This window comes from Lactuca virosa, chromosome 9 (assembly GCF_052849685.1).
Source record: "Lactuca virosa cultivar CGN04683 chromosome 9, Lactuca_virosa_CGN04683_v6, whole genome shotgun sequence".
NCBI classification, from domain to species: domain Eukaryota; kingdom Viridiplantae; phylum Streptophyta; class Magnoliopsida; order Asterales; family Asteraceae; genus Lactuca; species Lactuca virosa.
In genome coordinates, this window is record NC_136434.1 from 140,445,903 (window position 1) to 140,457,807 (window position 11,905).

Genomic DNA, 11,905 nt, shown 5'->3' on the forward strand with positions numbered 1-11,905 from the left:
CTAATTGTTGATATGTAAAATTTCATAAAAGATGTTCAAAGTTCAAATCTTACACGCCCATAATCAGTGTTATGTGATTTTATCCCAGGAGATGGTTCTACATGGGCCACCCAAAGGGGGGCGGACTACCAATTTTTTTATGTTTTAAAACGATAGACAAAGTTCCGGCTCTTGTTATATTTTTAAACCAATGTTGTTCTGTGAAGAAAACAAGTTCCTTACCCAAATTTACCACTAACCCTAAAATATAATATATAAGAAAGAACGTAGCTACCGTACTATTTAACTTGGTTTGCAAACAAATTTAGAAGAAAAAAACTACACATTAGTGTATACTTATCCAAACTTTTTTGTAATAAGATGCCGAAATAGTCTTTTGTGAGCAACATTTTTACTTTAAAAACCCTACTACTGGGTGCATCACAAATATGTTTCGTTAACAAGTTCATCTAAGACATCTTTTTTAACGAGATATCAAAATAGCTAACAAAATATAATACACATGGAGATTATCTTTTCCTTTCCTACCTTCTCTTTTTCCTTCCGCGAGTCTGCAACACAAATCCACACTCATAAATATGTAATTATGTGAAGAAAAAAAATATCAAAATTTTCAGATCTAAAAATAAGAATATTAGACAGAAAGCCACCTGTTTGGCAGGAACCTCATGAATAGATGTAGAGGTGGGTTCTGATTGATTGGGTGTACCCACCGGAATCAAAGTGCCATCAACCTAATGGACGCATGTAATCGAAATTAATTAAAACTAAAAACAGAGCATCTTTTAGTCCCTGCTTATTATGCAGGACATGTCAGAACAGTACAACTTGTACCGTGTGTTTGACATGCATTGGACCAAGCACTCAGACTGATGTGAATGAGACAAAAATTGCAACTTTTTGTCCTGCCCAAAAAGGTAGAAGAAGGTGGGTCAGGACTTGCTCTCAATTTCTCATTTGTGCAAATGACGTAAATACCCTTATCATCAAAGATAGCCCTAGAAAGCTTGTCTAGTCCCGTCATGTCCCCTACAACAAAAGCAGCCGTAGGCTGCATTTGTTAAGTGCTCATAATATGACGGGACAGGATAAGCTTTCAAGGGATAATTTTGATGATAAGGGCATTTACGTCATTTGCACAAATGAGAGATCGAGAGCAAGTCCTGACCCACCTTGTTCTACCTTTTTGGGTAGGACAAAAAGTTGCAATTTTTGTCTCATTCACATCAGTCGGAGTGCTTAGTCCAACACAGTACAAGTATAAAACCAACCAACGGATGGGAAACTTACGGTATTGGGGATGTTTTGAGGAGGGGAAGCCTTGTGCAAGGTAGACATCATTGAGAGCATTTGAGACATCTGAGCAGACATCTGTGAGCATGTTTGTTCGAGTGATGCAAGTTTGTCCTTCATTTGAAGAACTTCGGCATTCTTTTCCGCAACCATATTCAACGCCTCAACACGCGTAGAAACTTCAGGGCCGGGACGAGAAGGGGTAGTGGCATTTAGTCCGTACAAGGAGACACCGCCTTTTCTATCCACCCCCATTACCCGCTCATACACATCATCTTTTATTTCATTCTTGTTACCATCTGTCTCTCGTAGTTGTGACTGAAATCAACATCCATTTAATTAACACATAAAATATAATTTTAAAAAGAGTAAGTTACACGAATGGTCCCTATGGTTTGGGGTAATTTGCACGTCTGGTCCCTAACTTATTTTTTTAACTCGGAAGGTCCCTACAGTTTGTTTTTGTTGCGCGCTTGGTCCATGTCTTACCTAAAAAGACTATTTTGCCCTTGATTTTTTAATTTATTTAAATAAGATGGGGTAGGTAAGGTAAGGTGAAGTGAGGTGGAAGTGGGGTTGGGGGTATGTTTATTTTAAAATCAAGGGCAAAATAGTCTTTTTAGGTAAGACAGGGACCAAGCGTGCAACAAAAACAAACATTAGGGGACCTTCCGAGTTAAAAAAATAAGTTAAGGACCAAACGTGCAAATTACCCCAAACCATAGGGACCATTCATGTAATTTACTCTTTTAAAAATAATAAATACATATTCGCGTAACATGATTCTTACAATCACAGCAGCTGTGGCTTCATTGACCGGCTGACCATTTTTTCTTGTACGGGTCAAGATAAATAGTTCTGCCCGTGATGGTTCCTGCCCGTCAGTCCTTTTTGCCCTCTGTCATAATTAAAAAGGGTATATCGGTCATTATGAAGGTATCTATATTCTATAAAATAAAGAGAATTACAATGTTGTTAGTTACCTCCTCTTCACGTATTCTAGCAAAGCTTTTTTTGCCCGAGGTGTGACTAAACTTATGCCTAGCACGATTGGCCTTATTTTTCGCACTGATACGCTGAAACATTGCAGAAATTTATAAATTTTTTTTTCAATTTAACAAATGAAATTTATAAAAATGTGAGAGACAGAACACAAACCTGCCATTTTTCAGAGCTCCATTGAGAAACAAGAACTGCCCACTGATCAGGAAGGACCCTGTCATCACAATCTGCAAGGCGTTCTTCATCGGTTGAATGTATGTCATAATGAGTAGTCTTGAGAAGAGACTTAAAGTTTCTCCATTTAGTTCCAAGTGACATCAGCACCCAACTTCTACTACTAGGGTCAATATCAAATTTCATCTGTAACATATACATGAAATATATTATTGGACATGACCAAAAGAATATAAAAAAAGCTGGTCACATGTTCTCTTTATTCTATGACATTAATGATTCAAAAAATAAAAATCCATACCAAAACTTTCTGCCACATGTTCTCCTTATTCTCTTCTGGCACTTTGCTCCAACTAGGATAAATCAAGGGAGCCAAGTTTCCATCACGTGCTGTGAGACCTAAAAAGCTGGTCAACTGTGATGCCTCTGACCCCACGGGCTGCCCGAGTTCATTGGTCAGGACTTTTATCCGCCCGACCGTATTCAACAATCTAACACAACGTGTGGGCCCACGACCTTGGCGTTTCTTTTGAATACTTCTAGAATCTTTTTTCAGACAATTATGGTTAGTAAAGTTCTTTTTTTTTTTTTTGGTAAAAGATTATAATAGTAGATTGTTAAAAAAAGGAGTTACCAATGTTAGGCTCATCTTGTTCAGGGGAGGATTGTGGGAGGTTGTTAGAGCTCTGTTGGGGTTGAACAGGGTGCTGCATGTTGATTGGCTCGGGTTGATTTTGTAGTATTTGGTTAGAACCAGAGGCGTTTTGGTTGGACAAATTGTTGGTGAGTGGGACAAGTGGGAAGTCTTTTCCTTGTTTCTTGTGCCTTGAGATAGAAGACTCTGTAAAGGAAAGGACAAAATGGTCAAAAACATTTCCAATTGAACAATAAAAGTTTCAAACTTTTGTCCAAATTAACCATTTTGACCCGATAATACAAGATCCAAATGGTTAATTTGGAAGAATGTCTGAAATTTGTATGGTTTGATTGGAAAACTTTTAGTGGTTAAACCGTAAAACTGCCAAAATATAATGATTTTTTTTCTTCATAATATACCCTTCTAAATATGTATCGATTCCAATTTATATGGCGGAGGGAGAATTTAATTCATGTGTACAGTTTGTCAAATTGGAAAAATATAACTAAGAAGCAGTGAGCATATATCCATACCTGCAACACCAGAATTTGCATTTGTGAATCCTGGGACATGATATTGCTCATTAGAGCTCAATCCAGGCCTATTCTCTTTGGATGAGGGTGGAATGGATTGTACTTGGGTTAACCTTTTACCAGCAATAGGAGTAACAGGGCTCACTGAATGCCCCTCGTTATGCATATTGTGTTGAACTGCAGGTTCTAATAAAAAATTGCTTTTATTAAAAATATACAGCATAAAAAGATAATAAAACTAATTACAACACATATGGGGTGCTTACTAACAAAAGTTGGTGATTGTTCACAGTGTAGTCCAGCTGCTATCCAGTACTTTGTAAAGAATGTCTTTACCCGCTTCATGAGCTCCAAAATATGATCACCCTTCTTATTATATTTCACACAATTATACCAAATATATTCTACATCTTTAAACACGTCTCCTGAATTCATGTACTTGAGACCATTCTCAAGGTTGTTGCATATTGTACCAAAATCCATTGGTGTATCGATAACATCAAAGTAATCCTGGTTCAACAAAAGCACATGTTTTTAGAATGTAAAAAAAAAAAAATGCTAAATTACACATAAGCAAGAAGCTTACAGGTATTTCAAGTGCAACAGGATCTACAGGTCTGTTAAATGGATCAGCTGCATCCAACTTCATTGTCTTTTTGATAACCTAAGATAGAAAAAGGGCAATCTATAAGTGTAAAGCAAGGATGTATAATTACAAAAGATGGTCAATGTAAATTATACTGATAGGGCAGTATCCAATTCTTGCTGCTTGTATTCTGGATTTTGATGTAGTTTGCTGTTGTTTTCATCAATATCCATGTCAGCATGAGGTTGCTCCATTTGTTCATTGCTGATTGAGTTCTCAGCCAAGGTTTTTGTCAGGTTAGCTAGTCCACCAGCTTCCTTAGACATGTCTTTGATAATGGATGCAATCATTTTGCGCAATTCATTTGGATGATTCTGCATTCTCCCATAAACAGCTTTTTCTATCTCTAAATCTGCTTGTCTGCTACCAGTTCTTGGAGTTTCAGTTTCCATATGCACAGAGGTGAAATTTTTCTCTGTTTTCTCATCAGATAAATATTTTCCAACAGGTTGAAAATTCATGCTGGTTTCAGGTACTTCTGGTTCATCATTTTCTGCTACTAGAGTAGCATCAATTTGCACTGTCTTCTTCGCCAATGGAGTTTTAGCTTTGCGCTGCCCATATGCACGTTTCCGCTTCATTGTAATGTGCCTGGCGATGAAACCAACAAAAGCGACAAAAAACTGATCAGATAGTTTGCAACATGCTAATCAACGAATCAACACAGGTAACAAGCTACAGAATTACTATTACAAACTCTTAATTTTTGGTTAATTCGTTGATCTTAGTCATCCACTCCAAACTCCATGTCTATGTCTAGTACCCGAAATGCTCGATTTTCTAGGATTTAAAACTTTGTAGATCAACTTGGAATAACATGTACATACAGAAATGTAGCTGACTATCAAAATCATACAAATTTGTTCCAAATTTTGCGACGTCTACTGATTGTTATCTTGTGTTGGAAAGTAAACACAAAAAACTTAACAAATGGATGGAACAGAGATATAAACAATCGATAAAGCTATAATTGAGTATAGATAATCATAAACCTTAGTCGATTGAAAGCGTTAGAAGTAGATGATGAAGTGTTTACCTGTTGCTAGGGTTTTCTCGGCGACTTGGAGAAGATGTCAAGAAATGAAATAATGAGTTGGATTTTGGCTCGAGCCCCCTTTGGTGACGCCTTACAAACTACTCCCCTCCCGTCCCATATACCGATTATTGTTTTATGTATTTTCATGTAATCAGCAAAATAGAACAAGTATTATTTTCGTGTGTTATTCGGATATTTTGTTTTTCTTTTTTATCAATATAATTTTTTTTGAAAGTGTGTATCCAGTATTTTATTATTAGGGGCGGTTGTAATGTCCCAGAAATAATAACATAAAATTTTTGTTTTTAGATTAATAAATCGTCAATACATATCATTCTCATAAACCAGGGTAATCAACATTTATCAAAACATTATCAAATCAGAGTAAATCACATAATGTGCGTATGTGCTTTGCAATCATCCCAAGCTCTTCCATTTGAAAATCGAAGTATCTGAAACATAAACTGAAAACCGTAAGCATAAAGCTTAGTGGGTTCCCCCACCATACAACATACTAAAACAACATACTGCCACGAACATTTGGGTGCGCAGCCTACCCCTTCGGTCTATTTCGACCGGATGGTGTCGAGCATATCTGAGTTGCCCCTTCGGTCTCTTCCAACCGGATACTGCCAGGCATATCTGGGTGCCTGACCTACCCCTGTCAGGCATATCTGGGTGTCTGACCTACCCCTTCGGTCTATTTCAACCGGATATCGGGTCTATTTCACCACCTACCACTACCACATAATATCATAAGCAAATAATCACATAAACATCAACAAACACTGGCATACCAGACAATTATCACAAAGACAATCATCTTACTATAAACATCAACTAGTGGGCCGACATTGATGCCTTCGACCCACAAATACAGTGAAGGTAACTCACCTCGATCCATTGCTAATCAGATAACACTTGGCTGCCGAACCGGAAATCCCACACTAACAACAAATAAATTCCAATTAATAATTATGTCATAATCCAATAACCGTGGTCTCAACTCATAAGTCCCGACTCTTAGGGTAAAAGACAATTTTACCCTTTCCTTAATGGGCCCAACCCAAACTTGGCCCAAGGCCCACTAATGGCCCAACAACACAACTCGAGGCCCAAACCAACCTAAGGCCAACTCAAGGTCTTGAGGCCCAACCAGAGCCCAAACAAATAATTCATAACCCAAAGAAACAGCCCATCCTAACCGAAGCCCAAATTACCGAACCCAAACCCCAAATCGAGGCTTACTTCTTGTTTTACACACTCGAGGGTAAAATACCATTTTAAGTTCAAACTCTTACCACTTCATTTTAATATATAAATTCTTGGCATATGATAAAACGCTGTCTCATATAAATTAGTGCTTGAAGATAAATTTCATCTCTAATAAAATTATATGTCACACCATTTGCAAGACTCGATAAATGTATTTAAATTGATTTTAATAAAATTATACTTACTGTCTAATTAAAAATGGGTACCAATCTTGAACCAATAAACTTTAGCCCAAGATAGAAAATAGCCCACGCTAGTTAACCCAATAATATTATACCATTTAATTTAGCCCAAATACCATTTGTAAGCCCACCGCATCAAGCCCTGATTCTAAATGAAGACCATCAAAGTCAAAATTAGTCAAAGGTCTTATACCTTTATTTTCGTTTCTAGAAATCAGAAATAGCCACAGGACTTCCAAAATGAGGCGTTTCAAGAGTCCTAATGGTGACCTCCTTCAACGATGAAGTTCATCTTCTTAACCATTCTCCTTCTCGCAAAAAACATCCCATCGAATGCCTCCTTACTCTCCGTTAAAATCGCAAGCAAAACAGGAACAAAAAAGCACATAACTCTGGTATTTGTTTGAAATCTCCTCCTATCATTTTATGCCACTGTCCGGAGACCATCCACAGTGGGTCGTCCATCCCCTCAGTCGACTACGTTCGCTCGCGCATCCCTCTATCTCTTTGCTCACGCCATTAACCGATGTCATCGGAAACCATCGATAATCTCATCGGAAAACTTGATGGGATCGGAGTTCACACACACACACAAACACTCGACATGCCCTTACGATCCTCTTTCTCACTCTCCCCAAATCCCTAATGCCTTTAGATGCTAGCATTTAAATGGGTAAATATGGTAGAGATCAAATGCCTTTTAAAATGATCGGGTAATGCAAGCTATAAAACGGAAAAAGGCTTCACAGATTGCGTCGATGTAGAGGGGAAGAGGACAAACAAGATTTTGGAAATTGGCAGTTTTGATCCTCGACCTTTGGCGTATTGACAGGAATCACCCCCACTCTTGATTCTCTTAACATATATAGTTTCATGAATAACAATACAGACCCTGGACTTATAGAATCAAATTATTATTTATTAACCTTAATAATGTGCTTAATCAATCTTTTAATTTAGTAAGTCTCATTTTAATTAATCTAATTTATCTCCTTCCGTCTATAAATGTCTTTTACTCATTAACTCTACTTATTTTACCACACTAGTTATCCTTGAATGAAATTATTATTCGAATTATTTAGGAACCCTCGAAATAGCTAGACACAAAACAAGGTGTTACAACTCTCCCCCACTTAAATTAGATTTTGTCCTCGAAATCATTCCTTACCATCCTCGACATGCTAGACAACCTGAGCAACACGACCACAACCCCGAGCACACCACAACCTTCCCAAGGCAACCGAAACCAACCGTAGCAGGGCTCTCCAACCCGAAGATGAACGAATCCTTTTTCAACCTAAAATAACCCCTTGCAAAACAACCACGTCTACTCAACCTGAAATCTGGAGTCTTAAGATGGTCTGACTCCCTCATAGACTGCCCATACTGAACCATTGTTAAATCCATTCCGCTTATCCCCCAGCTGACTACTCATCTTCTTGCAACTTGAGGTTCCCACTAGAAAACAGGATCACATACAACTTATTGCTGCAGAACACTTTTACTTGATAGAAGGCTCAGATAATCCTTCGAGTAGAAGATTCTGTTGGATTAAGTGTCTAAGCCCATAACTATAATTGATATGTACTTGATTTGATAGTAGCATGGTTCTTTTGGGTTGCCTTCACTCTAGCAACTTGACAGGATGACTTTTGGAGAGAGATGTTGAATTTATTATTTGGAATAATGAATTGATTTATTAATGTATTATGAAAATAATATATTAATTAGAATTCATGTTATTTAATTAGTATTTAATCATAAATTAATTTGGAATTAATTTTGGGATTAAATGAATTGATTAAAGGAACAATGGTTGTTTTGAAAATCATTGATAGTTGTGAAACTAGGCTATTGGACTTCTTAGATGGGAGTGGATGAAAAATATAGGGAGACCCTATAGGTTTCGTCCAAGGCCTTTAGATGAGGAGTCAATGGGTTGCTTAAGCCTTAAGCAAGAAATTAGGGTTTCCACCAGAAAACCCTAGCAGCCCACAACTATATAAAGAACCCCACCACCTATGATTTTCGGCCAATGATTAGATTTTGTCCCCCACTTAAATTAGATTTTGTCCTCGAAATCATTCCTTACCATCCCCCGACACGCCAGACAACCTGAGCAACCTCGAGCACACCATAGCCTTCCAAAGGCAACCGAAACCAACCGTAGCAGGGCTCTCCAACCCGAAGATGAACGAATCCTTTTTCAACCTAAAATAAACCCTTGCAAAACAACCACGTCTACTTAACCTAAAATCTGGAGTCTTAAGATGGTCTGACTCCCTCATAGACTGCCCATACCGAACCATTGCTAAATCCATTCCGCTTATCCCCCAACTGACTACTCATCTTCTTGCAACTTGAGGTTCCCACTAGAAAACAGGATCACATACAACTTATTGCTGCAGAACACTTTTACTTGATAGAAGGCTCAAATAATCCTTCGAGTAGAAGATTATGTTGGATTAAGTGTCTAAGCCCATAACTGGTGGGATGTCAAGTCCACCAAGCAAATTACACCCTTTGGTTGCAAATAAAACATAATATAATGGTAAAAAAGGGTATCGATCCTCGGGGAAATGGTTGTATTCAACTACTAATGCAATCTATTAGAACTAGTGCAAATAAACTAACTAACTACAATTAAACTAAAGGGGGGGGGGTGTTATGATTGCTTGAAAACTAAAAGACTTGAATAACTAAAAAGCTTGCAATTAAACAAGATGGTGGGATGTTCAAATGTTGGGAACAATTGGTTAACCAAGGCAATTCAACACAATGAACATTTGTGTGTTTATCATTAGGATTCAATAAAAAGCTTATCATTCATCCCAAATTGGTTATAGCAATCATGAAGCATGATATGCCAAGATTCCTCATAGGTAGTATGGAGGTTGGGGAAGCCCACAACACACCTTCTTAATCAAAATCAAAGATCCAATTGAAGCAATTGAACCCAAGAAGTTAATTAGCCTTAAGAATGAAGGAATCCCCAATTCCTAGAGGATGTCAATGCTTACACATCCATAAAGGAGCTATGATTCATAAGCTAGAGATGATTTCTACCATCATAAAGCTCTTGTTCTAAGTAAATTCAATGATTCATTGCAAAACCAAAGAAATAAACCAACAATTGCTCATTCAAGTACCAAGCTCATGATCAAAGTATCAAATAAGCATAAGAAATAAGAACTAGAATCATAAACATGAGATAATTGATAATCAAACATGAATCCTTAAAAAACCCACAAACATTCAAATGTTTTAGCCAAAGTTAACCAAAATAGAGAGATTAGCCACTCATGGCAACAAAATAACAATCACAAAAGTCTAATTGCATAAAGAAACTACCAATGACTTGGAAAGATGAAAAGAAATGGGTTTCAAGCTCCAAAATCGCCTTCTTCAGCTCTCCAATGGTGTAAAATCGAAGTTATGGCTGCTAGATCTGATCCCCCAAGGTAATGGCAAGCCAAATGACCAAAATGCCAAAAACTGGGCAATTGCGCGGGTACCCGCGCGACGGAAATTCCACCCGTGCAAGTGCTGCTAGAATGCTATTGGCTCATTTTTCCTCCACTAACCATCCCACTACCAAAGATTCCCTTGGTCCCCTCCATATCCCACATGATTCAAATTAACCAATCATCTTTTTGCTTCAAATATGGATGCTCCAAGCCCAAATTAACAATCCATGATCCATCTTCACAAGCTCACTTCATCCAAGTCCTTTAACTCTTTAAGGCCCAAGTCTTCTTTTATGGATCCGCCAAGCCCAACAATGCCTCGAGAGTCCACTAAGTCCAACTCCAGTCAAACCACAACCGCAATGAGCTCCAAAACCCTGCAAAATTCCTCATGCAAAATAAAAAATCCCCGATACGATCCATGATAAAGAAAATAAAGAATATACAATGCAATACTAATAAAAAGAGCTAAAAATCTAAAATAAACTAATAAAAATAAGGAAATAAAATAAGCTATCAAATCACCCCAAGCTTAAACCTAACCTGTCCTCAAGTTAGAACAAGACTAAAATGAGCTCGAGATGAGCTAAACTAAAAAGGAAAAAAGAAAGATAGCATAGAACTTGGTTAACATCAATCAACATGGTCAGAATTAGTCCTTCATGGACCCTACGCATCTTCAAAATGTTCCCCGCTTTAGAGCCATAAACCAAATTCTCGACCACTAGATGGGCGAATAGATCACGGCTAGATGTAGTCGCGGTGTGCAAGACAAAGGAAACAGAGATGCGCCCAGTGGGGGGCACTTTAAATCACCAATGCAGATCATAATTCATGAAGGAAAGGCGCCTCTTCACACACGATGATTCTTATAGTTGTCAGGCTAAAGTGTATAATACGAAATAGGGTTTTGCAGCACGGCCTCCGGGCAAACATCCGGTTTCAGAGGCTTCTCCCTTGTACTGTCCTTTACAATTTACCGTCTCATCGTCAAGGCCTTTTCTCACCAAAAATCAAAAATAAAATAAAATAATAATAATTCTACTTAACCTAAATCTAAACTTAACAACTCAAATTTTCAATTTTGATCTTCTGTTATTTGGTCTTCAATCTCCTTGTTGCTTGACATTCAGCTTTCTCGTTTTTTTTTTGTTTTTTTTTTTTTTGCATGAAACTTGAACTTGGATTCTTGTTCTTATTTTTTTGTTACTATTTTTCTTCATTTTTCTTCTTTGTTTTTGCTGCTTTTCTTTAATCTTCTTCATTGTTTCTTTTTGTCTTCACTTTTCCAATTTCTTCATTTTTTTGTGTTTTCTTCTTAGAAGGTTTAAGGAATTTCACCACGTAACATAGGATGGAGGCTAACATGACCACCTAATGATCATTGACAATGTGCCAAGATCAACTAAAAAGGGTGGGATATGACTCAAAAATGGGTGTTACCGAAAAAAACTTGGTCCCAAAAGATGTGAATTGGGGGACCCACTTCAAAGTTCATCAAGCACCTCAATGCAAGGTGTGATAAACAAAATCTATCTAACTATCTATTCTAGACCCCTAAAAAATGATGACCTATCTTAAAAAGGTGGTGAGAATCTAGCTAAGTAAGGCTCGGACGAGACTCGGGAATACTAAGGGGTACTCCCCCCAAAACCAAGAT

The 11,905-nt window shown here is 37.6% G+C and overlaps 1 protein-coding gene across 2 annotated transcripts; it reads right to left on the reverse strand.

Annotated features, from left to right (window-relative positions):
* Positions 1-303: 303 nt before the first annotated feature.
* On the reverse strand, positions 304-5,465 carry LOC145137368 (uncharacterized). Of its 2 annotated transcripts, none has more exons than XM_079071508.1 (13): positions 5,322-5,465; positions 4,381-4,876; positions 4,226-4,303; positions 3,906-4,149; positions 3,640-3,816; positions 3,104-3,310; positions 2,771-3,015; positions 2,452-2,655; positions 2,277-2,369; positions 2,084-2,191; positions 1,291-1,611; positions 651-734; positions 304-551 (listed from the first exon to the last, which is right to left on the reverse strand). In XM_079071508.1, exons 2-13 carry the CDS (start codon positions 4,864-4,866, stop codon positions 525-527), a joined length of 2,274 nt encoding a protein of 757 aa, XP_078927634.1. In that variant the 5' UTR covers positions 4,867-4,876; positions 5,322-5,465; the 3' UTR covers positions 304-524. The 2 variants fall into 2 exon arrangements, with proteins under 2 accessions (XP_078927634.1, XP_078927633.1); XM_079071507.1 differs by having other exon boundaries at positions 3,640-3,825.
* Between the last annotated feature and the right edge of the window lie 6,440 nt (positions 5,466-11,905).

What these genes read in the sequence shown, in the direction of transcription:
- LOC145137368 (XM_079071507.1), bottom strand. Translation starts at nt 4,866, where the DNA reads ATGAAGCGGAAACGTGCATATGGGCAGCGCAAAGCTAAAACTCCATTG. An exon ending in ACAATCACCAACTTTTGTTA is followed by an intron (nt 3,826 to 3,905) that starts GTAAGCACCCCA and finishes ATTTTTTATTAG; the next exon opens with AACCTGCAGTTCAACACAAT. An exon ending in ACATGTGGCAGAAAGTTTTG is followed by an intron (nt 2,656 to 2,770) that starts GTATGGATTTTT and finishes TATATGTTACAG; the next exon opens with ATGAAATTTGATATTGACCC.